Source organism: Coregonus clupeaformis, chromosome 16 (assembly GCF_020615455.1).
Source record: "Coregonus clupeaformis isolate EN_2021a chromosome 16, ASM2061545v1, whole genome shotgun sequence".
In the NCBI taxonomy this organism is placed as follows: Eukaryota; Metazoa; Chordata; class Actinopteri; order Salmoniformes; family Salmonidae; genus Coregonus; species Coregonus clupeaformis.
The window spans coordinates 17,629,324-17,656,154 of record NC_059207.1 but is presented as its reverse complement, the minus strand read 5'-3'; the positions used below and the strand labels follow the sequence as shown (position 1 = coordinate 17,656,154).

At 43.6% G+C, this 26,831-nt stretch overlaps 1 protein-coding gene across 6 annotated transcripts in view; it reads left to right on the top strand.

The window, feature by feature from the left end:
- The window catches only part of agtpbp1 (ATP/GTP binding carboxypeptidase 1), a 57,422-nt gene that overhangs the window by 17,490 nt on the left and 13,101 nt on the right, over positions 1-26,831 (top strand). For 4 of the 6 annotated variants that reach the window (XM_041900479.2, XM_041900478.2, XM_041900481.2 and 1 more), the window contains 8 exons: positions 327-421; positions 3,488-3,604; positions 6,695-7,323; positions 7,578-7,679; positions 7,760-7,846; positions 11,948-12,096; positions 12,235-12,322; positions 12,725-12,869. In XM_041900479.2, the coding sequence (XP_041756413.2) occupies positions 327-421; positions 3,488-3,604; positions 6,695-7,323; positions 7,578-7,679; positions 7,760-7,846; positions 11,948-12,096; positions 12,235-12,322; positions 12,725-12,869 (1,412 nt within the window). The remainder of the gene's footprint in view (positions 1-326; positions 422-3,487; positions 3,605-6,694; positions 7,324-7,577; positions 7,680-7,759; positions 7,847-11,947; positions 12,097-12,234; positions 12,323-12,724; positions 12,870-26,831) is intronic. The other 2 variants (XM_041900483.2, XM_041900480.2) reach the window with 1 other exon arrangement.

Below are 26,831 nucleotides of genomic sequence, written 5' to 3'. Positions count from 1 at the left end.
TCACAATCACCTTTCTCTTCTCTCATCTAGTGCACAATCCAACCAACCAATCAGGGCTGAGTTTCCAAAAATCATAAATATCCTCTTTAGCGTTGAGATCATTGTTCGTCGTTTGCTTACCAATGGACTTAAGATTGTCTTGGTACTGAAGATGATCTTAGTTTTTTGGAAACGCTAGACCCTGTAACCAGTCAGGTTACGCCTTTAATCTTTGGGTCAATTCCGTTTCAATTCTGTCAATTCAGGAAGTAAACTGTTTACTTCCTGGATTGACTGATTAGAAATGGAATTGATGCCAACCCTGCCTGTTTCCCTGTGCTTTCTAGTGGATGATGTGGTGGACGATAGCGACGATAATGAGGATGCCGAGGCCGAGAACGACACGGAGAACGAGGAGGAGGAGAAGAACAACCACGCTGGGGTACAGTGACCATGAACGCAGCCTTATAATTTAAACCACACCTTGTTTGACTGACCGCAGAATGACTACATGCAAACATACACTACCGTTCAAAAGTTTGGGGTCACTTAGAAATGTCCTTGTTTTCGAAAGAAAAGCAATTTTTTTGTCCATTAAAAGCAATTTTTTTGTCCACTTCTGATTGGCTCCAGTGGCTCTGACCCCCAGTTATTTCTCTGAGGATATCAGTTTTTTGTAACAATGCCCTAAACATAAGCCTGTAATTTACATTTTATTGAGGCATAGTGCAATTATGAATGCTATAATCATTGTACATACATCTCTCTCTCTCTCATATATATCTATCTACAGTGGGGAAAAAATGTATTTAGTCAGCTACCAATTGTGCAAGTTCTCCCACTTAAAAAGATGAGAGAGGCCTGTAATTTTCATCATAGGTACACGTCAACTATGACAGACAAAATTAGATTTTCTTTTCCAGAAAATCACATTGTAGGATTTTTAATGAATTTATTTGCAAATTATGGTGGAAAATAAGTATTTGGTCAATAACAAAAGTTTCTCAATACTTTGTTATATACCCCTTTGTTGGCAATGACACAGGTCAAACGTTTTCTGTAAGTCTTCACAAGGTTTTCACACACTGTTGCTGGTATTTTGGCCCATTCCTCCATGCAGATCTCCTCTAGAGCAGTGATGTTTTGGGGGCTGTCGCTGGGCAACACGGACTTTCAACTCCCCTCCAAAGATTTTCTATGGGGTTGAGATCTGGAGACTGGCTAGGCCACTCCAGGACCTTGAAATGCTTCTTACGAAGCCACTCCTTCGTTGCCCGGGCGGTGTGTTTGGGATCATTGTCATGCTGAAAGACCCAGCCACGTTTCATCTTCAATGCCCTTGCTGATGGAAGGAGGTTTTCACTCAAAATCTCACGATACATGGCCCCATTCATTCTTTCCTTTACACGGATCAGTCGTCCTGGTCCCTTTGCAGAAAAACAGCCCCAAAGCATGATGTTTCCACCCCCATGCTTCACAGTAGGTATGGTGTTCTTTGGATGCAACTCAGCATTCTTTGTCCTCCAAACACGACGAGTTGAGTTTTTACCAAAAAGTTATATTTTGGTTTCATCTGACCATATTACATTCTCCCAATCCTCTTCTGGATCATCCAAATGCACTCTAGCAAACTTCAGACGGGCCTGGACATGTACTGGCTTAAGCAGGGGGACACGTCTTGCACTGCAGGATTTGAGTCCCTGGCGGCGTAGTGTGTTACTGATGGTAGGCTTTGTTACTTTGGTCCCAGTTCTCTGCAGGTCATTCACTAGGTCCCCCCGTGTGGTTCTGGGATTTTTGCTCACCGTTCTTGTGATCATTTTGACCCCACGGGGTGAGATCTTGCGTGGAGCCCCAGATCGAGGAAGATTATCAGTGGTCTTGTATGTCTTCCATTTCCTAATAATTGCTCCCACAGTTGATTTCTTCAAACCAAGCTGCTTACCTATTGCAGATTCAGTCTTCCCAGCCTGGTGCAGGTCTACAATTTTGTTTCTGGTGTCCTTTGACAGCTCTTTGGTCTTGGCCATAGTGGAGTTTGGAGTGTGACTGTTTGAGGTTGTGGACAGGTGTATTTTATACTGATAACAAGTTCAAACAGGTGCCATTAATACAGGTAACGAGTGGAGGACAGAGGAGCCTCTTAAAGAAGAAGTTACAGGTCTGTGAGAGACAGAAATCTTACTTGTTTGTAGGTGACCAAATACTTATTTTCCACCATAATTTGCAAATAAATTCATAAAAAATCCTACAATGTGATTTTCTGGGAAAAAAATGCTCAATTTGTCTGTCATAGTTGACGTGTACCTATGATGAAAATTACAGGCCTCTCTCATCTTTTTAAGCGGGAGAACTTGCACAATTGGTGGCTGACTAAATACTTTTTTCCCCCACTGTATCTATCTATCTATATATATATATATATATATATATATATACTACCATTCAAAAGTTTGGGGTCACTATGAAATTTCCTTGTTTTCGAAAGAAAAGCACAAAAAAAAATCCATTAAAATAACATCAAATTGATGTGTAGACATTGTTAATGTTGTAAATGGCTATTGTAGCTGGAAACGGCTGATTGTTAATGGAACATCTACATAGGCGTACAGAGGCCCATTATCAGCAACCATCAGTCCTGTGTTTCAATGGCACGTTGTGTTTGCTAATCCAAGTTTATCATTTTAAAAGCCTAATTGATCATTAGAAAACCCTTTTGCAATTATGTTAGCACAGCTGAAAACTGTTGTGCTGATTTAAAGAAGCAATGAAACTGGCCTTCTTGAGACTAGTTGAGTATCTGGAGCATCAGCAATTGTGGGTTCGATTACAGGCTCAAAATGGCCAGAAACAAAGACCTTTCTTCTGAAACTCGTCAGTCTATTCTTGTTCTGAGAAATGAAGGCTATTCCATGCGAGAAATTGCCAAGAAACTGAAGATCTCGTACAACGCTGTGTACTACTCCCTTCACAGAACAGCGCAAACTGGCTCTAACCAGAATAGAAAGAGGAGTGGGAGGCCCCGGTGCACAACTGAGCAAGAGGACAAATACATGAGTGTCTAGTTTGAGAAACAGGCGCCTCACAGGTCCTCAATTGGCAGCTTCATTAAATAGTACCTGCAAAACACCAGTCTCAACGTCAACAGTGAAGAGGCGACTCCGGGATGCTGACCTTCTAGGCAGAGTTGCAAAGACAAAGCCATATCTCAGACTGGCCAATAAAAATAAAAGATTAAGATGGGCAGTCTGAGATATGGCTTTTTTTTTTGCGGGTACTATTTAATGAAGCTGCCAGTTGAGGACCTGTGAGGCATCTGTTTCTCAAACTAGACACTCTAATATATTTGTCCTCTTGCTCAGTGTATATACTGACCACAACCACAGCTGCTCTCTGACCACATTCTCTCTCTCTGAGGTTGAAGTAAAAACAATCTAATACACTGTTTTCCATTGGGATCCTGTTCCTGCTTTTTGAGGTGTTTGATGATGCGTTCTCCCCTCTGCAGAATGATGACATAGAAACGGACATCAATAAACTGCGACCCAAAGAGACCCATAGCAGGCCGTTTGAAGAGCTGAAGATCTATGAGAGATTCTTCATGGAGCTCTCAGAGGATTTCCAGGTAATGCAGTACACGTTTTTGTGTCTTTAGTTTAATAATAAGTGTGTAATGGAAATGTGTTATTTGCATATCCCAACTCTCCCTGAGACACCCGCAGGGATTAGGGTCACGGCCAGGGTCACCATTGTCCAGCGCCCCTGAAGCAATTGGGGTGAAGTGCCTTGCTCAAGGGCGCAGCGACAGATTTTTGACCTTGTATGCTCTGGGAATCGAACCAGCGACAATGTAATTGTATGCATCACTTCCAATCCCACATATACAGTACCAGTCAAAAGTTTGGACACACCTACTCATTCAAGGATTTTCCTTTATTTTTACTATTTTTACATTGTAGGATAATAGTGAAGACATCAAAACTATGAAATAACACATATAGAATCATGTAGTAACCCAAAAAGTGTTAAACAAATCAAAATATATGTTCAAATAGCCACCCTTTGCCTTGATGACAGCTTTGTACACTCTTGGCATTCTCTCAACCAGCTTCATGAGGTAGTCACCTGGAGTGCATTTCAATTAACAGGTGTGCCTTCTTAAAAGTTAATTTGTGGAATTTCTTTCCTTCTTAATGCGTTTGAGCCAATCAGTTGTGTTGTGACAAGGTAGTGGGGGGTATACAGAAGATAGCCCTATTTGGTAAAATACCAAGTCCATATTATGGCAAGAACAGCTCAAATAAGCAAAGAGAAACGACAGTCCATCATTACTTTAAGACATGAAGGTAAGTCAATCCGGAACATTTCAAGAACTTTGAAAGTTTCTTCAAGTGCAGTCGCGAAAACCATCAAGCGCTATGATGAAACTGGCATGAGGACCACCACAGGAATGGAAGACCTAGAGTTACCTCTGCTGCAGAGGAGAAGTTCATTAGAGTTACCAGCCTCGAAATTGCAGCCCAAATAAATGCTTCACAGAGTTCAAGTCACAGACACATCTCAACATCAACTGTTCAGAGGGGACTGTGTGAATCAGGCCTTCATGGTCGAATTGCTGCAAAGAAACCACTACTAAAGGCCACCAGTAGGAAGAAGAGACCTGCTTGGGCCAAGAAACACGAGCAATGGACATAAGACCGATGGAAATGTGTCCTTCGGTCTGGAGTCCAAATTTGAGATTTTTGGTTCCAACCGCTGTGTCTTTTGAGACGCAGTGTGGGTGAACGGATGATCTCTGCATGTGTAGTTCCCACCGTAAAGTATTGAGGAGGAGGTGTTATGGTGTGGGGGTGCTTTGCTGGTGACACTATCTGTGATTTATTTAGAATTCAAGGCACACTTAACCAACATGGCTACCACAGCATTCTGCAGCGATACGCTATCCCATCTGTTTTGCGCTTAGTGGGACTATCATTTGTTTTTCAACAGGACAATGACCCAACACACCTCCAGGCTGTGTAAGGGCTATTTTACCAAAAAAGAGAGTGATGGAGTGCTGCAACAGATGACCTGGCCTCCACAATCCCCCGTCCTCAACCAAATTGAGATGGTTTGGGATGAGTCAGACAGCAGAGTGAAGGAAAATCTGCCAACAAGTGCTAAGCATATATGGGAACTCCTTCAAGACTGTTGGAAAAGCATTCCAGGTGAAGCTGGTTGAGAGCATGCCAAGAGTGTGCAAAGCTGTCATCAAGGCAAAGGGTGGCTACTTTGAAGAATCTCAAATTTCCACCGGTCTACTGTCCATTGCTCGTGTGTCTTGGCCCAAGCAGGTCTCTTCTTCTTATTGGTGTCCTTTAGTAGTGGTTTCTTTGCAGCAATTCGACCATGAAGGCCTGATTCACACAGTCCCCTCTGAACAGTTGATGTTGAGATGTGTCTGTTACTTGAACTCTGTGAAGCATTTATTTGGGCTGCAATTTCTGACGCTGGTAACTCTAATGAACTTATCCTCTGGGTCTTCCATTCCTGTGGAGGTCCTCATGAGAGCCAGTTTCATCATAGCGCTTGATGGTTTTTACGACTGCACTTGAAGAAACTTTCAAAGTTCTTGAAATGTTCTGGATTGACTGACCTTCATGTCTTAAAGTAATAATGGCCTGTCGTTTCTCTTTGCTTATTTGAGCTGTTCTTGCCATAATATGGACTTGGTATTTTACCAAATAGGGCTATCTTCTGTATACCCCCCACTACCTTGTCACAACACAACTGATTGGCTCAAACGCATTAAGAAGGAAAGAAATTCCACAAATTAACTTTTAACATGCATATTATGGACACAGTATGTTTTACATTAGTTATCTTGTTATTAGTCCCAACCTTCAGCTCCATTCAACCCCTCCCATCTATCTCTTAACACCATCCATATTGGATTTCTATTTGCCATATATTTTTCAACTGTACTGTGATTTTTAACAAAAGTTTGAACCTTTCTATTCTTATTGTTTCTACAGATTGTAAGTTGAAAATAAAATGTTTTGCTAAAAGTATTATTATATTATTGATCAATTGACTATGACTTTTCAGATCACCCAGTAGTGCTATCTGCAGGGTTAGCTCCAGGTAAATATTGCAATTCTTCAGCCATTTCTGGACCTGTGACCAAAAACAAGCTACAAATGGACAGTACCAAAACAAATGATCTAATGATTCTGTCTCTTCGCAGCAAAATCTGCAGAGCTGGGAAGGTTGTATCCCTCATATTAATAACATTCTATTGGTTGCAAGAATTTTGTATAATAATTTAAATAGAAAAATTCTACGTTTTGAATGCGGCGTCATTTTGCGTATCAGCTCATAAACCATGTGCCATGGAATCGGTACGTCAAAAATCTCTTCCCAACTATTTTGCAATCTATATGGGACGGCTGTCAATCTTTTGGTCCTTAAATGAAACTGGTATACTTTTTTATTCTTTAACCAATTATGGTCTTTAATGCAGGGCCGACAAACATGTTCCTTACTTTTTCCCCCTTACTTTTTGCTTTTGGTTACTGGCCCAACGCACTAACCTCAAGGCTATCTGCCGCCCCCATGTTCAACATTCCATCTTAAAACTTGCAGAAGTGTGTTTTTCACCTGGGGACCACACTGTGGTAAGTGATCAGAAAGCTGCCTGTAGTCCTGAAGTTCAATCTCCTTTGTGTCTATGCAGGTGTTTAACTTTGACAACCCAAAGAGAGGTGTGACGGCCACCCCAGCAGCTCCCAAGTCTCACCGCCCCATCATCGTTCCCACCTCCCAGGCCCTGCCCCCGAAACACCCCACTGCTGCCATCCTTCAGGGGGAGTGCCCCCATCCGGCCCCAGTCCCTCGCCTGGACCTGGACACCATCAACATCACCAAGGACCAAGATGGCTGCTGTGACCACACCCACACCCGACCCCACCCTGGGGCGGGGCTGGAGCAGGAGCTGGTGCAGGGGCTGGAACGGGTGTCCCTGGATGGGGCTGGGCCTCGGGGAGGGGGTGGAGGAGGAGGGGTCAACAGGCACAATAGACAGCCCCCCCTACTGGCTGGGGGTGTGGCTGCCCGACCGGGTGGAGGGGGACAGGAGATGTTAGCGGAGGAGTGGGCTGAGGAGGAGGGAGGTGAGGGGGCAGTGCTGGAGGTGCCGGACACGGCCTTGCTCCTGCCGCTCCACGACCCTGACCTGTATGTAGAGATGGTGAAGAGCACGCGCTCTGTGCCACAGTACTCCGAGGTGGCATACCCGGACTACTTTGGCCACGTGGCGCCCACCTTCCGAGAACACATCCTGGAGAGGGTCTACGGCGTGCAGAGGTGAGACCCCTAGACACTGATCTAGGTTCTATATGTCTGTTTGGCATCCCCCCCCCCCCTGTTGTTTTACATTAGGGAGCTGGAACAGTAGCCTGACGGTTGCTGGTTCATTGCCAACAGTCAAATCGCTTAGTGTCTCGTCTTTCCACTAAAGATGATTTCCGGTAGTTGGGTGGCTCGTCTGAGTGAAGGGTTGGAGTGTTTTGTCAGAGTGGGCTCCCCTGCTGCTGCTGTGTGATGATGATGTCACTCAGTCCTCTGCCCCCCTACAGGACTAAGATCTTCCAGGACATTGAGAGACTGATCCACCCCAACGACATCCTGGATAAAGTGGTCTACGACTTGGACATACAGAGGTGAGCAACATCGTCAGTCCAGGGAACTAGGAGTGTTTGTGTGTGTGTGTGTCTCACGGTGTGGGCCCTGTGTGTTTCAGTTGTCCAGTGGTTGACGACGGCGAATCTCTGAAGTTCAACTCTCAGTTTGAGTCTGGCAACCTGAGGAAAGCAGTTCAAGTCAGAAAGTGAGTGTTGTGTCCATTGTATCCCATTGTTATTTTTTTTTTATTAATGTAGCCCTTTACACTCATATATGGGTTCAAAATGGCAGATTTGGGCACTTAAATTGGAACGTAGTGGCTGTACAGTAGCATGCTATACATGAAGTCAGAGCTCTGGCTCTGCGCTTCACAGCGCTGTATGGGTTTTGACTGACAGCCATTCTGAACTTGAGCACAGAGCGCGACAAGATGATGCCCCGATCCCTCCCGCTAATTGGGCAACTTTTGCAAATGTTTTGTTGTTGGAGTGAGGGGGAAATGCTGTAAATTAAGATGACTATGTATTTTGAAAGATGAGACGTTGAGGATTATAATAAATACTGCTTTTATGTCGTAAAAGCAAGCCAATTATTCGTGAGTCCAAATGTGCACTTCACATTTCCATCTCATAAAACCATGTCCTATACAGTGTCAATGTTTATGATCACTATGTTTGATGTACAGTTACAAGATGACATGGCGTCATACCCTGGGTTGTTCTGAACAGAATGAGCCTGTTTGTTTATCGTTAAGAAAATGTGCTGCGGCACACGCACCGGAATGCACTCATGACTCCTTTGTTTTTTTGGGTGGGTATTTTTTACAGTACAAGCATCCACATACAAACAACAACATACAGACGCACACTAGGGTCAGATTGCTTGCTCTTACTTAGATCCATGGTTGTCTTATTATATCAGAGACTGAAACTGGCTTGGGCCTTTTGTTTCTATCTTCAAACACAGTGAAAAGAGCCTGGGTTGAACAGAGTTTAAACTAACCATGAGTGTTTTTGCAAGATAAGGATTGATTGATTGTAGTACTCTGAACTTAATGAAAGTCGAATTTAGCCGCCCTCAAGAGACAAAGGAAGTGGGCGGAGCAATAAAAGAGCGGGAAACTGAAGAGGGCACTATATAAGATGGAGGGAGAGAAGAAGAGGGGGTTCCAATCTGCAGATTGACCTGGCTTTGTTGAATTAAAAATAAAGTCATTCTTGATGCAACAAAAGTTCTGTAAGACCTTTGATTTTTAATAAAGTATAGTGGTTATTTTCCACAACACCATTTTGTTTCTCTCCATCGACCACGCACTTTCAACATTTAGATAATAAAGCATTGACTCATTTCTATTCACACAAATTACGATCTGTTTCTCTGAATTACCTTATGAAAGCTTAACACTGTAATATCGTATTTTATAACTTAGCTAGTCATGTTGGCAATAGACCCTTTTCCAGTACACGACACTGACATCAGGTACAGATGCGCGCGACTCTTGGCGGCAGTAAGAAAGCCATCACCATCTGCGCCCATTCAACAGCCTAGATTTATGTTTTTAATACTTCTAAACAAAATAACTTTTTGGGGTTCTCATACGCTTACAATGATGTTTTAATTCTTGCTTGAACAGTCGCTAAGATTATACACTGGTCAAAAAAATAAGGGAACACTAAAATAACACATCCTAGATCTGAATGAATGAAATAATCTTATTAAATACTTTTTTCTTTACATAGTTGAATGTGCTGACAACAAAATCACACAAAAATGATCAATAGAAATCAAATGTATCAACCCATGGAGGTCTGGATTTGGAGTCACCCTCAAAATTAAAGTGGAAAACCACACTACAGGCTGATCCAACTTTGATGTAATGTCCTTAAAACAAGTCAAAATGAGGCTCAGTAGTGTGTGTGGCCTCCACGTGCCTGTATGACCTCCCTACAATGCCTGGGCATGCTCCTGATGAGGTGGCGGATGGTCTCCTGAGGGATCTCCTCCCAGACCTGGACTAAAGCATCCGCCAACTCCTGGACAGTCTGTGGTGCAACGTGGCGTTGGTGGATGGAGCGAGACATGATGTCCCAGATGTGCTCAATTGGATTCAGGTCTGGGGAACGGGCGGGCCAGTCCATAGCATCAATGCCTTCCTCTTGCAGGAACTGCTGACACACTCCAGCCACATGAGGTCTAGCATTGTCTTGCATTAGGAGGAACCCAGGGCCAACCGCACCAGCATATGGTCTCGCAAGGGGTCTGAGGATCTCATCTCGGTACCTAATGGCAGTCAGGCTACCTCTGGCGAGCACATGGAGGGCTGTGCGGCCCCCCAAAGAAATGCCACCCCACACCATGACTGACCCACCGCCAAACCGGTCATGCTGGAGGATGTTGCAGGCAGCAGAACATTCTCCACGGCGTCTCCAGACTTTGTCACGTCTGTCACATGTGCTCAGTGTGAACCTGCTTTCATCTGTGAAGAGCACAGGGCGCCAGTGGCGAATTTGCCAATCTTGGTGTTCTCTGGCAAATGCCAAACGTCCTGCACGGTGTTGGGCTGTAAGCACAACCCCCACCTGTGGACGTCGGGCCCTCATACCACCCTCATGGAGTCTGTTTCTGACCGTTTGAGCAGACACATGCACATTTGTGGCCTGCTGGTGGTCATTTTGCAGGGCTCTGGCAGTGCTCCTCCTGCTCCTCCTTGCACAAAGGTGGAGGTAGCAGTCCTGCTGCTGGGTTGTTGCCCTCCTACGGCCTCCTCCACGTCTCCTGATGTACTGGCCTGTCTCCTGGTAGCGCCTCCATGCTCTGGACACTACGCTGACAGACACAGCAAACCTTTTTGCCACAGCTCGCATTGATGTGCCATCCTGGATGAGCTGCACTACCTGAGCCACTTGTGTGGGTTGTAGACTCCGTCTCATGCTACCACTAGAGTGAAAGCACCGCCAGCATTCAAAAGTGACCAAAACATCAGCCAGGAAGCATAGGAACTGAGAAGTGGTCTGTGGTCACCACCTGCAAAACCAGTCCTTTATTGGGGGTGTCTTGCTAATTGCCTATAATTTCCACCTGTTGTCTATTCCATTTGCACAACAGCATGTGAAATGTATTGTCAATCAGTGTTGCTTCCTAAGTGGACAATTTCACAGAAGTGTGATTGACTTGGAGTTACATTGTGTTGTTTAAGTGTTCCCTTTATTTTTTTGAGCAGTGTATTTGGTTGTGGTCTTTGCAAAATAACCATTTTGGATGCACTTGTTAGCTAGAATGCTAACGCTCATTGGCTAGCTTTTGCTACAAAGAGCCATTTTAATGGTTGAAGTCAAAGTTTGTTAAAAGTATAATGCAAATGATTTGCGACGATGACGCAAACATTATATTAAGCAGGACATTCATACGAGCCTTAAAATCCTAAATAATCCAACATGTAAATAGAGGCATTTTTGCTGGCGTTCTATAAGAACTTCCCCTTGTTCTGCAACCAACTTGCGCACATCGCCCTCATGCGGCAATGTTTGCAAACACAGAAAGGGGTCTAAAGAACAAGCTTTGAAATCATGCCCATCTGACCCAAATTGCGATTGTTATAATGGACCGGTTTTGGATTGTGTAAACAACAACAGTAATTGTGTGAAGGCTGGGATGCAGGGTTGTGTTCCAAACAAAACAACTACAAGTGTGCTTGCTCTAGTTCTTCAACAGCACAGCTAGGAGAGCTAAAAAAATGTTTACCTTATAGTTGAAGACTCTTCTTTGAGTCATAAAAGTGCATTGAAATTGCTTAGGAACTGTGCACACTTTGGAAAGGTGTGTGTCCACTTGGAGATACCAGTTAGTCCTCTCACTCAAACCCTTATCATTGTTTTTGTCTTATGTTGCACCTACCCCACATTATCCAGGAATATTCTTACCATGTTACTGAATGTATCCGGAGTATTTTCAGATTACGTTATCAACAAATGCGGCGAAAAGTACAGTAAATGTAAAATGCACATAAAATCAACAGTGTAATGTTTGGATTCAGTCTTGTCAGGTGAACTGAATAATTTTGCCATTATCTCCAAACTGTTCCCTTTCAATTGCTACCATGGTTATGCATATGCTTCTCATATTTCTTAATTTTGCCCTAACCATATAGGCCAATTCCCATGACTGTAAAGGGTTAATTCAATATAATAAAACATCAGGAGCTGGTTAATGTAATAGTAGTTGTTGTATTAAATTGTGTCTTTGCCCACATGTATGGGCCATTTGGTTTGCTTAAAGGTTGAGCTGATGTGATCTGTGTGTGTTCCAGGTTTGAGTACGACCTGGTCCTAAACTCCGACATCAATAGTAACCACTACCACCAATGGTTCTATTTTGAGGTGAGCGGCATGCGCGTGGGAGCCCCCTATCGCTTCAACATCATCAACTGTGAAAAGTCCAACAGCCAGTTCAACTACGGTAAGTCACTGACTGACTTGGTCATTTTTGTTGCATTATTTAGCCAATAATGTTTGGCAAAGCTTCTGTGTTTAGATATAAATGTTAATTCAGTTTGCTGTGTGTATGGAATGAATGTCTCCTTGGTACTGTCTGCAGGTATGCAGGTGCTGATGTACTCTGTTCAGGAGGCCATTAGCGGCAGGCCCCGTTGGATTCGCACTGGAACGGACATCTGTTACTACAAGTAGGTGTGATTGTCCTCCCTCACCCCGCCAGCAGAGGCAGTATCACACAGCCCACTGGACAAGTAGTGCACCTGTCAGGAGAAATGAGCCCGTTCCAATACTTTAGAAATGCATCCTTCCGACCTGTACCTTGAAGTAACCACAGATCTAAATTGGTTAATGTGGTGAAAGTAATAGGGTTGTAACTTTGCTTTCACTTATCCTATCACTTATAGGTCTGTGCTTACCTCAAGGAAGCGAGGAAGGAAGGGTGCATTTTGTAGTATTAAGTATTTGAACAGGGCCATGAAATAGGTTACTTGTTGGTCACTTCCGTAGATACTGATGTCATGTGAATGTGTTTGTAGGTTTCTGTTTGTTATTGTATCAAGCTTTTGTGAACTTCTCAACCTTTTACCCAGAAACCACTTCTCCAGGAGCTCGATAGCAGCAGGCGGTCAGAAGGGAAAGTCCTACTACACCATGACCTTCAGCATGATCTTCAACCACAAGGACGATGTCTGCTACTTCGCTTACCACTACCCCTACACCTACTCTACTCTAAAGGTACTGTATTCCACTACCCCTACACCACTATATACACCTACTCTACTGTATACCACTACCCCTACTCTACTATATACCACTAACCCTACACTACTCTAAAGGTACTGTATACCCCTACACCTACTCTACTATATACCCCTACATAGGGCTGGGCAGTATACCGTATTTTATGATATACTGGTATTGATACATGGACCGGTTTGGGTTTTTACTTTACCTTCTATAATGGTATTTGAATGTTTGGTTTGTTAAATGTGATACGCCGTATGTAACGTCCATTTTACTTCGCTACTTGAGTCATCTCTCTCCGCTCGCTCTCTCTCCATGCTGCTTGTCACACAGACTTGCCCCGCTCCTTGTCACTCAAGGAGTGCATTTGTTGTTTCTCAACCACGAGACACTTGCGTTCAGTCTGCATGGTCATTGCAGCACATGCAACAATGTTGATGACAATTCACTTTGCTTCTTAAGTTTGTCTTTCTTACATCTGCAAACAGCTAGTTTTTATTTTCTTAGCATTTAAAAACATTAACGTGTGTGTCTATCAGTTACACATGCATGTCAGTACATACAGTGAGGGGGAAAAGTATTTGATCCCCTGCTGATTTTGTACGTTTGCCCACTGACAAAGAAATGATCAGTCTATAATTGTAATGGTAGGTTTATTTGAACAGTGAGAGACAGAATAACAACAAACAAATCCAGAAAAACGCATGTCAAAAATCGTATAAATTGATTAGCATTTTAATGAGGGAAATAAGTATTTGACCCCCTCTCAATCAGAAAGATTTCTGGCTCCCATGTGTCTTTTATACAGGTAACAAGCTGAAATTAGGAGCACTCCCTTTAAGAGTGTGCTCCTAATCTCAGCTCGTTACCTGTATAAAAGACACCTGTCCACAGAAGCAATCAATCAATCAGATTCCAAACTCTCCACCATGGCCAAGACCAAAGAGCTCTCCAAGGATGTCAGGGACAAGATTGTAGACCTACACAAGGCTGGAATGGGCTACAAGACCATCGCCAAGCAGCTTGGTGAGAAGGTGACAACAGTTGGTGCGATTATTCACAAATGGAAGAAACACAAAATAACTGTCAATCTCCCTCGGCCTGGGGCTCCATGCAAGATCTCACCTCGTGGAGTTGCAATGATCATGAGAACGGTGAGGAATCAGCCCAGAACTACACGGGAGGATCTTGTCAATGATCTCAAGGCAGCTGGGACCATAGTCACCAAGAAAACAATTGGTAACACACTACGCCGTGAAGGACTGAAATCCTGCAGCGCCCGCAAGGTCCCCCTGCTCAAGAAAGCACATATACATGCCCGTCTGAAGTTTGCAATGAACATCTGAATGATTCAGAGGAGAACTGGGTGAAAGTGTTGTGGTCAGATGAGACCAAAATTGAGCTCTTTGGCATCAACTCAACTCGCCGTGATTGGAGGAGGAGGAATGCTGCCTATGACCCCAAGAACACCATCCCCACCGTCAAACATGGAGGTGGAAACATTATGCTTTGGGGGTGTTTTTCTGCTAAGGGGACAGGACAACTTCACCGCATCAAATACTTATTTCCCTCATTAAAATGCAAATCAATTTATAACATTTTTGACATGCGTTTTTCTGGATTTTTTTGTTGTTATTCTGTTTCTCACTTTTCAAATAAACCTACCATTAAAATTATAGACTGATCATTTCTTTGTCAGTGGGAAAACGTACAAAATCAGCAGTGGATCAAATACTTTTTTCCCTCACTGTACACACAACAAGTAGGTCACAAGGGAGAGAGGTGTTGTGTTGCTTTATTTGTTTTTTGAAACCAGGTTTGCTGTTCACTTGTGCTATATAAGATAATAATAATAATAATATGCCATTTAGCAGACGCTTTTATCCAAAGCGACTTACAGTCATGCGTGCATACATTTTTTTTTTTGTATATGGGTGGTCCCGGGGTTCGACCCCACTACCTTGGCGTTACAAGCGCCGTGCTCTACCAGCTGAGCTACAGAGGACCACAAAGATGGAAGGGAGTTCCGCGCACTCATGGCTCTGGATAATACTGTACGTTTTCTTGAATTTGTTCTGGACCATGGGACTGTGAAAAGACCCCTGGTGGCATGTCTGCTGGGGTAAGTGTGTGTGTCAGTGCTGTGTGTAAGTTGACTATGCAAACAATTTGGAATTTCCAACACATTCATGTTTCTTATAAAAACAAGAAGTGACACAGTAAGTCTCTCCTCAACTCTTAGCCAAGACAAACTGGCATGCATAGTATTAATATTAGCCTTCTGATTACAATGAAGAGCAAGACGTGCCGCTCTGTTCTGGGCCAGCTGCAGCTTAACTAGGTCTTTCTTTGCAGCACTTGACCATATGACTGGACAATAATCAAGAAAAGATCAAACTGGAGCCTGCAGGACTCACTTTGTGGCTTGTGGTGTCAAAAAAGCAAAGCATCTCTTTATTACGGACAGACCTCTCCCCAGCTTTACAACCACTGAACAAAAATATAAACGCAACATGTAAAGTGTTGGTCCCATGTTTCATGAGCTGAAATAAAATATCCTAGAAATGTTCCATACGCACAAAAAGCTTATTTCTCAAAATGTTGTGCACAAATTTGTTTACATCCCTGTTCGTGAGCATTTCTCCTTTGCCAAGATAATCCATCTACCTGACAGGTGTGGCATATCAAGAAGCTGATTAAACAGCATGATCATTACACAGGTGCACCTTGTGCTGGGGACAATAAAAGGCCACTCTAAAATGTGCAGTTTTGTCACACAACACAATGCCACAGATGTCTCAAGTTTTGAGGGAGCGTGCAATTGGCATGCTTACTGCAGGAATGTCCACCAGAGCTGTTGCCAGATAATTTAATGTTCATTTCTCTACCATAAGCCGACTGCAATGTAGTTTTAGAGAATTTGGCAGTACATCCAACCGGCCTCACAACTGCAGACCACGTGTAACCATGCCTGCCCAGGACCTCCACATCCGGCTTCTTCACCTGCGGGATTGTCTGAGGAGGGGGACGGTGGGGCTGAGGAGTATTTCTGTCTGTAATAAAGCCCTTTTGTGGGGAAAAACTCATTCTGATTGGCTGGGCCTGGCTCCCCAGTGGGTGGACCTGGCTGCCAAGTGGGTGGGCCTATGCCCTTCCAGGCCCACCCATGGCTGTGCCCCACCCAATCATGTGAAATCGATAGATTAGGGCCTAATTAATTTATTTAAATTGACCTATTTCCTTCTATGAACTGTAACTCAGTAAAATCTTTGAAATTGTTGCATGTTGCGTTTAAAAAATATATTTTTGTTAGGTATACAGTGGAGAGAACAAGTATTTGATACACTGCCGATTTTGCAGGTTTTCCTACTTACAAAGCATGTAGAGGTCTGTAATTTTTATCATAGGTACACTTCAACTGTGAGAGATGGAATCTAAAACAAAAATCCAGAAAATCACATTGTATGATTTTTAAGTAATTAATTTGCATTTTATTGCATGACATAAGTATTTGATCACCTACCAACCAGTAAGAATTCCGGCTCTCAAAGACCTGTTAGTTTTTCTTGAAGAAGCCCTCCTGTTCTCCACTCATTACCTGTATTAACTGCACCTGTTTGAACTCGTTACCTGTATAAAAGACACCTGTCCACACACTCAATCAAACAGACTCCAACCTCTCCACAATGGCCAAGACCAGAGAGCTGTGTAAGGACATCAGGGATAAAATTGTAGACCTGCACAAGGCTGGGATGAGCTACGGGACAATAGGCAAGCAGCTTGGTGAGAAGGCAACAACTGTTGGCGCAATTATTAGAAAATGGAAGAAGTTCAAGATGACGGTCAATCACCCTCGGTCTGGGGCTCCATGCAAGATCTCACCTCGTGGGGCATCAATGATCATGAGGAAGGTGAGGGATCAGCCCAGAACTACACGGCAGGACCTGGTCAATGACCTGAAGAGAGCTGGGACCACAGTCTCAAAGAAAACCATTAGTAACACACTACGCCGTCATGGATTAAAATCCTGCAGCACACGCAAGGTCCCCCTGCTCATGCCAGCGCATGTCCAGGCCCGTCTGAAGTTTGCCAATGACCATCTGGATGATCCAGAGGAGGAATGGGAGAAGGTCATGTGGTCTGATGAGACATAAATAGAGCTTTTTGGTCTAAACTCCACTCGCCGTGTTTGGAGGAAGAAGAAGGATGAGTACAACCCCAAGAACACCATCCCAACCGTGAAGAATGGAGGTGGAAACATCATTCTTTGGGGATGCTTTTCTGCAAAGGGGACAGGACGACTGCACCGTATTGAGGGGAGGATGGATGGGGCCATGTATCGCGAGATCTTGGCCAACAACCTCCTTCCCTCAGTAAGAGCATTGAAGATGGGTCGTGGCTGGGTCTTCCAGCATGACAACGACCCGAAACACACAGCCAGGGCAACTAAGGAGTGGCTCCGTAAGAAGCATCTCAAGGTCCTGGAGTGGCCTAGCCAGTCTCCAGACCTGAACCCAATAGAAAATCTTTGGAGGGAGCTGAAAGTCCGTATTGCCCAGCAACAGCCCCGAAACCTGAAGGATCTGGAGAAGGTCTGTATGGAGGAGTGGGCCAAAATCCCTGCTGCAGTATGTGCAAACCTGGTCAAGACCTACAGGAAACGTATGATCTCTGTAATTGCAAACAAAGGTTTCTGTACCAAATATTAAGTTCTGCTTTTCTAATGTATCAAATACTTATGTCATGCAATAAAATGCAAATTAATTACTTAAAAATCATACAATGTGATTTTCTGGATTTTTGTTTTAGATTCCGTCTCTCACAGTTGAAGTGTACCTATGATAAAAATTACAGACCTCTACATGCTTTGTAAGTAGGAAAACCTGCAAAATCGGCAGTGTATCAAATACTTGTTCTCTCCACTGTACATATGTTTCGACCATGACAGTTTAGAATCTAAAGTAACACCAAGTAATTAAGTCTCCTCAACTTGCTCAACAGCCACACCATTCATTACCAGATTCAGCTGAGGTCTAGAACTTAGGGAATGATTTGTACCAAATACAATGCTCTTAGTTTTAGAGCTGTTCAAGACCAGTTTATTACTGGCCACCCATTCCAAAACAGACTGCAACTTTGTTAAGGGTTTCAGTGACTTCCCTAGCTGTGGTTGCTAATGCTTATATGGTTGAATCATCAGCATACATGGACACACATGCTTTGTTTAATGCCAGTGACAGGTCATTCGTAAAAATAGAAAAGAGTAGAGGGCCTAGAGAGCTACTCTACGCTACACAACACTTTACATGTTTGACATTAGAGAAGCTTCCATTAAAGAAAACCCTTTGAGTTCTATTAGAAAGCTCTGAATCCACAATATGGCAGAGGTTGGAAAGCCATAACACACGTTTTCTCAACAGGTTATGGTCAATAAATCAAAGGCTGCACTGAAATCTAACAGTACAGCTCCCACAATCTTCTTCTTATCAATTTATTTCAACCAATCATCAGTCATTTGTGTCAGAGCAGTACATGTTGAGTGCCCTTCTCTATAAGCATGCTGAAAGTATGTTGTTAATTTGTTTACAGTGCAATAGCATTGTATTTGGTCAAAACAATTTTTTTGCAACAGTTTGCTAGGAGCTGGCAGCAAGCTGATAGGTCTGCTGTTAGAACCAGTAAAGGCCGCTTTACCACTCTTTGGTAGCGGAGTGACTTTTGCTTCCCTCCAGGCCTGAGGACAAAGACTTTCCTCTAGACTCAGATTAAAGATATGACAGATAGGAGTGGCTATAGAGTCAGCTACCATCTCAGTAGCTTTCCATCTAAGTTGTCAATGCCAGGAGGTTTGTCATTATTTTTCCATCTCTCCCATACTAACTTTATCAAATTCATACTTACAATGCTTTTCTTTCATTATTTGTTTTTTTATGCATGAGTACGATGGCTCACTGTTTGTTGGCATTTCCTGCCTAAGTTTGCCCACTTTGCCAATGAAGTAATCATTAAAATAATTGTCAGCATCAAATGGTTTTGTGATCTGATTCGATGAAAGATGGAGTTTAATTTGTCTTTCTCCCCATTTCATTTAAAGTACTCAAGTTTTTTTTATATCATTGATCTTGGCTTCACAATAGTTTCTTCTTATTTTTCACATCATTTCTCAATGTGCAGTAAGTCAGCCAGTCAGATGTGTAGCCAGACTTATTAGCCATTCCTTTTGCCCCATCTCTTTCAACTCCTCATCAATCCATGGAGCCTTAGCAGTTCTAACAGTCAGTTTCTTAACAGGTGCAGGTTTATCAATAATTGGAAGATAAAATCAAGTGCAGCGTCTGGATGCTCCTTATTAATCACATCAGACCAACAAATATTTTTGACATCCACATAAGAGTCACAGCAAAATATTTTGTATGATCTCTTATACACTATTTTAGGCCCAGCTTTTAGAACTTTGGCTTTCCTGGATATAGCCACAATATTGTGATCACTGCATCCAATGGGTACGGATCCAGCTTTAGAACAAAGTTCTACAGTATTAGTAAAAATGGGATCAATACATGTGGATGATCTTGTTCCTGTTGTGTTTGTAAACACCTTGGTAGGTTGATTAATAACCTGAACCAGATTAAAGGCACTGGTTACAGTGAGAAGCTTCCTCTTGAGCGGACAGCTTGATGAAAATCAGTCAATTTTCAGGTCCCCAAGAAAGTAGGCCTCTCTGTTTATATTTACATTTTAGTCATTTAGCAGACGCTCTTATCCAGAGCGACTTACAGTTAGTGAGTGCATACATTTTCATACTGGCCCCCCGTAGGATACGAACTCACAACCCTGGCGTTGCAAGCGCCATGCTCTACCAACTGAGCTACACTGTTATATCACATACACTATCAAGCATTTCACATATTATTTAGATACTGACTGTTAGCACTTGGTGGCCGATAGCAACACCCCAAAATAAAAGGCTTTTAGATGTGCCAGGTGAACCTGCAACCACAACACTTCAATAACACTTGACATACGATCTTCTCTAAGCATTACAGGGATATGGCTCTGAATAAATAAATATGACACAGGAGGTCAGTGGCACCTTAAATGGGGAGGACAGGCTCGTGGTAATGACTGGAGCGGAATTAGTGGAATGGTATCAAACACATGGTTTCCATTCCATTTGCTCTGTTCCAGCCATTATTATGAGCTGTCCCATCAGCAGCCTCCACTGAGATATATAAACTCAGCAAAAAAATAAACGTCCTCTCACTGTCAACTGCGTTTATTTTCTGCAAACTTAACATGTGTATATATTTGTATGAACATAACAAGATTCAACAACTGAGACATAAACCGAACAAGTTCCACAGAAATTGAATAATGTGTCCCTGAACAAAGGGGGGGTCAAAATCAAAAGTAAGTCAGTTGCATTAAGTACTGCAGTGCATCTCCTCCTCATGGACTGCACCAGATTTGCCAGTTCTTGCTGTGAGATGTTACCCCACTCTTCCACCAAGGCACCTGCAAGTTCCCGGACATTTCTCGGGGGAATGGCCCTAGCCCTCACCCTCCGATCCAACAGGTCCCAGACGTGCTCAATGGGATTGAGATTCAGGCTTTTTGCTGGCCATGGCAGAACACTGACATTCCTGTCTTGCAGGAAATCACGCACAGAACGAGCAGTATGGCTGGTGGCATTGTCATGCTGGAGGGTCATGTCAGGATGAGCCTGCAGGAAGGGTACCACATGAGGGAGGAGGATGTCTTCCCTGTAACGCACAGCGTTGAGATTGCCTGCAATGACAACAAGCTCAGTCCGATGATGCTGTGACACACCGCCCCAGACCATGACGGACCCTCCACCTCCAAATCGATCCCGCTCCAGAGTACAGGCCTCGGTGTAACGCTCATTCCTTCGACGATAAACGGGAATCCGACCATCACCCCTGGTGAGACAAAACCGTGACTCGTCAGTGAAGAGCACTTTTTGCCAGTCCTGTCTGATCCAGCGACAGTGGGTTTGTGCCCATAGGCGACATTGTTGCCGGTGATGTCTGGTGAGGACCTGCCTTACAACAGGCCTACAAGCCCTCAATCCAGCCTCTCTCAGCCTATTGCGGACAGTCTGAGCACTGATGGAGGGATTGTGCGTTCCTGGTGTAACTCGGGCAGTTGTTGCTGCCATCCTGTACCTGTCCCACAGGTGTGATGTTCGGATGTACCGATCCTATGCAGGTGTTGTTACACGTGTTCTGCCACTGCGAGGATGATCAGCTGTCCGTCATGTCTCCCCGTAGCGCTGTCTTAGACGTCTCACAGTACGGACATTGCAATTTATTGCCCTGGCCACATCTGCAGTCCTCATGCCTCCTTGCAGCATGCCTAAGGCACGTTCACGCAGATGAGCACGGACCCTGGGCATCTTTCTTTTGGTGTTTTTCAGAGTCAGTAGAAAGGCCTCTTTAGTGTCCTAAGTTTTCATAACTGTGACCTTAATTGCCTACCGTCTGTAAGCTGTTAGTGTCTTAACGACCGTTCCACAGGTCCATGTTCATTAATTGTTTATGGTTCATTGAACAAGCATGAGAAACAGTGTTTAAACCCTTTACAATTAAGATCTGTGATTTTTACGAATTATCTTTGAAAGACAGGGTCCTGAAAAAGGTATGTTTCTTTTTTTGCTGAGTTTATATATACAGTTGAAGTCAGAAGTTTACATACACTTAGGTTGGAGTCATTAAACTTGTTTTTTCAACCACTCCACAAATGTCTTGTTAACAAACTAAAGTTTTGGCAAATCGGTTAGGACATCTACTTTGTGCATGACACAAGTCATTTTTCCAACAATTGTTTACAGACAGATTATTTCACTTATAATTCACTGTATCACAATTCCAGTGGGTCAGAAGTTTACATACACTAAGTTGACTGTGCCTTTAAACAGCTTGGAAAATTCCAGAACATGTCATGGCTTTAGAAGCTTCTGGTAGGCTAATTGACATCATTTGAGTCAATTGGAGGTGTACCTGTGGATGTATTTCAAGGCCTACCTTCAAACTCGGTGCCTCTTTGCTTGACATCATGGGAAAATAAAAATAAATCAGCCAAGACCTCAGAAAAATAATTGTAGACCTCCACAAGTCTGGTTCATCCTTGGGAGCAATTTCCAAATGCCTGAAGGTACCACGTTCATCTGTACAAAAAATAGTACACAAGTATAAACACGATGGGACCACGCAGACGTCATACCGCTCAGGAAGGAGATGTGTTCTGTCTCCTAGAGATTAATGTACTTTGGTGCGAAAAGTGCAAATCAATCCAAGAACAACAGCAAAGGACCTTGTGAAGATGCTGGAGGAACCAGGTTCAAAAACAAGTTCTATATCGACATAACCTGAAAGGCCGCTCGGCAAGGAAGAAGCCACTGCTCCAAAACAGCCATAAAAAAGCTAGGCTACGGTTTGCAACTGTACATGGGGACAAAGATCGTACTTTTTGGAGAAATGTTTTCTGGTCTGATGAAACAAAAATTGAACTGTTTGGCCATAATGACCATCGTTATGTTAGGAGGAAAAAGGGGGTTGCTTGCAAGCCGAAGAAAACCATCCCAACCGTGAAGCACGGGGGTGGCAGCATCATGCTGTGGGTTGCTTTGCTGCAGGAGGGACTGGTGCACTTCACAAAATAGATGGCATCATGAGGAAGGAAAATTATGTGGATATATTGAAGCAACATCTCAAGACATCAGTCAGGAAGTTAAAGCTTGGTCGCAAATGGGTCTTCCAAATGGACAATGACTCCAAGCATACTTCCAAAGTTGTGGCAAAATGGCTTAAGGACAACAAAGTCAAGGTATTGGAGTGGCCATCACAAAGCCCTCAATCCTATAGAACATTTTTGGGCAGAACTGAAAAGCGGTGTGCGAGCAAGGAGGCCTACAAACCTGACTCAGTTACACCAGCTCTGTCAGGAGGAATGGGCCAAAATTCACCCAACTTATTGGGAAACGTTTGACCCAAGTTAAACAATTTAGAGGCAATGCTACCAAATACTAATTGAGTGTATGTACACTTCTGACCCACTGGGAATGTGATGAAAGAAATAAAAGCTGAAATAAATCGTTCTCTCTACCATTATTCTGACATTTCACATTCTTAAAATAAAGTGGTAATCCTAACTGACCTAAAACAGGGAATTTTTACTAGGATTAAATGTCAGGAATTGTGAAAAACTGAGTTAAAATTTATTTGACTAAGGTGTATGTTAACTTCCATCTTCAACTGTATATACTACCAGTCAAAAGTTTGGACACACCTACTCATTCTTGGGTTTTTCTTTATTTTTTACTATTTTTTACATTGTAGAATAATAGTGAAGACATCAAAACTATGAAATAACACATATGGAATCATGTAGTAACCAAAAAAGTGTTAAACAAATTAACATTTCTTTTTATATATGAGATTCTTTAAATACAGTGAGGGAAAAAAGTATTTGATCCCCTGCTGATTTTGTACGTTTGCCCACTGACAAAGACATGATCAGTCTATCATTTTAATGGTAGGTTTATTTGAACAGTGAGAGACAGAATAACAACAAAAAAATCCAGAAAAACGCATGTCAAAAATGTTATAAATTGATTTGCATTTTAAGGAGGGAAATAAGTATTTGACCCCTCTGCAAAACATGACTTAGTACTTGGTGGCAAAACCCTTGTTGGCAATCACAGAGGTCAGACGTTTCTTGTAGTTGGCCACCAGGTTTGCACACATCTCAGGAGGGATTTTGTCCCACTCCTCTTTGCAGATCTTCTCAAAGTCATTAAGGTTTTGAAGCTGACGTTTGGCAACTCGAACATTCAGCTCCTTCCACAGATTTTCTATGGGATTAAGGTCTGGAGACTGGCTAGGCCACTCCAGGACCTTAATGTGCTTCTTCTTGAGCCACTCCTTTGTTGCCTTGGCCATGTGTTTTGGGTCATTGTCATGCTGGAATACCCATCCACGACCCATTTTCAATGCCCTGGCTGAGGTAAGGAGGTTCTCACCCAAGATTTGACGGTACATGGCCCCGTCCATCGTCCCTTTGATGCGGTGAAGTTGTCCTGTCCCCTTAGCAGAAAACACCCCCAAAGCATAATGTTTCCACCTCCATGTTTGACGGTGGGGATGGTGTTCTTGGGGTCATAGGCAGCATTCCTCCTCCTCCAAACACGGCGAGTTGAGTTGATGCCAAAGAGCTCCATTTTGGTCTCATCTGACCACAACACTTTCACCCAGTTCTCCTCTGAATCATTCAGATGTTCATTGGCAAACTTCAGACAGCCCTGTATATGTGCTTTCTTGAGCAGGGGACCTTGCGGGCGCTGCAGGATTTCAGTCCTTCACGGCGTAGTGTGTTACCAATTGTTTTCTTGGTGACTATGGTCCCAGCTGCCTTGAGATCATTGACAAGATCCTCCCGTGTAGTTCTGGGCTGATTCCTCACCGTTCTCATGATCATTGCAACTCCACGAGGTAAGATCTTGCATGGAGCCCCAGGCCGAGGGAGATTGACAGTTATTTTGTGTTTCTTCCATTTGCGAATAATCGCACCAACTGTTGTCACCTTCTCACCAAGCTGCTTGGCGATGGTCTTTTAGCCCATTCCAGCCTTGTATAGGTCTACAATCTTGTCCCTGACATCCTTGGAGAGCTCTTTGGTCTTGGCCATGGTGGAGAGTTTGGAATCTGATTGATTGATTGCTTCTGTGGACGGGTGTCTTTTATACAGGTAACAAGCTGAGATTAGGAGCACTTCCTTTAAGAGTGTGCTCCTAATCTCAGCTCGTTACCTGTATAAAAGACACCTGGGAGCCAGAAATCTTTCTGATTGAGAGGGGGTCAAATACTTATTTCCCTCATTAAAATGCAAATCAATTTATAACATTTTTGACATGCGTTTTTCTGGATTTTTTTGTTGTTATTCTGTCTCTCACTGTTCAAATAAACCTACCATTAAAATTATAGACTGATCATTTCTTTGTCAGTGGGCAAACGTACAAAATCAGCAGGGGATCAAATACTTTTTTCCCTCACTGTAGCTACCTTGTCCTTGAACCTCAGGAACTTGACCACTATTAGCCTGGGCCTGTCACCTGGGCCAGTGGTGGGTTTTCCAGTCCTGTGGGTGCGCTCCACCTCAATCTTCCTCTGGTCCAGCTTCAGTTTCTCCGAGATAATTTTCCTCACTTTGTCCTCAGACTTCGTCCAGGTCTCAATTCCGTCCACAACCATGTTGTTCCTCCTTGATTGTCCCTCGGGACAATCGGATTTCTCCGTCATTCACACACACAACTAATGTCCTCTCTCAATGACTTACATATTGCTGTCATCTTGCCGTTCTCCTGTTTAAACTCATCAAGCTGACCATGGGAGAACCGCAAACTGTTCATCAGGTCCTAGATCTCTCTGGTCAGGTCGTCCATTCTTTTATTAGTTGACTCCACCAGTATTTGGACACAACACTTGAAGCTATTTTCTTGTTGTAACAATTGCTTGTAGATCTCTTTTTGTTTGTTTAAAATATCCTTCACCTGTGATAGAGAGACACCACTGTCCTCAATGGTAATCCCGCCGGCTTTGGTCTTTGTCATGGTAGCAACGTAGGTTACGCTGTTACTCCTCGCAGTTCCAGACAGGGCAGGTAGTAGGAAAGATTGGAGACAACAACAACAACAACAACAACAAACAACAGCAGGGGTCTAGACATCCACAAGCACGGGACAATCCGCGGTCCAAGCCACAATGGCTAACCGCGTCGCGGGCTGCCTTCAAGCCCTCAAGCTTGATAGGCAGCTAGCTATCAGCTAGGCGAAGCAGCTCCTCAGACCCGGCCTTGGTCGGCAGGATCACTGGACAGATAGTAGCGGTCCCAGCAACTGATGCCAACCGCGTCGCAGGATCCAAACTCAAAAGGTAGTAAGAACTTTTTCAATAGACTTTCAAAACAACGAACCGAGCTCTCCCGCTTTCCGTGTGAGTCAGAGCAAACGTAATTAGCTATACAGCCTGATAATACCAGTGATGGTGTAGACCTACAGTGGGGAGAACAAGTATTTGATACACTGCCGATTTTGCAGGTTTTCCTACTTACAAAGCATGTAGAGGTCTGTCATTTTTATCATAGGTACACTTCAACTGTGAGAGACGGAATCAAAAATCCAGAAAATCACATTGTATGATTTTTAAGTAATTAATTTGCATTTTATTGCATGACATAAGTATTTGATACAATTTTGTTTGCAATTACAGAGATCATACGTTTCCTGTAGGTCTTGACCAGGTTTGCACACACTGCAGCAGGGATTTTGGCCCACTCCTCCATACAGACCTTCTCCAGATCCTTCAGGTTTCGGGGCTGTCGCTGGGCAATACGGACTTTCAGCTTCCTCCAAAGATGTTCTATTGGGTTCAGATCTGGAGACTGGCTAGGCCACTCCAGGACCTTGAGATGCTTCTTATGGAGCCACTCCTTAGTTGTCCTGGCTGTGTGTTTCGGGTCATTGTCATGCTGGAAGACCCAGCCACGACCCATCTTCAATGCTCTTACTGAGGGAAGGAGGTTGTTGGCCAAGATCTCGCGATACATGGCCCCATCCATCCTCCCCTCAATACGGTGCAGTCGTCCTGTCCCCTTTGCAGAAAAGCATCCCCAAAGAATGATGTTTCCACCTCCATACTTCACGGTTGGGATGGTGTTCTTGGGGTTGTACTCATCCTTCTTCTTCCTCCAAACACGGCGAGTGGAGTTTAGACCAAAAAGCTCTATTTTTGTCTCATCAGACCACATGACCTTCTCCCATTCCTCCTCTGGATCATCCAGATGGTCATTGGCAAACTTCAGACGGGCCTGGACATGCGCTGGCTTGAGCAGGGGGACCTTGCGTGCGCTGCAGGATTTTAATCCATGACGGCGTAG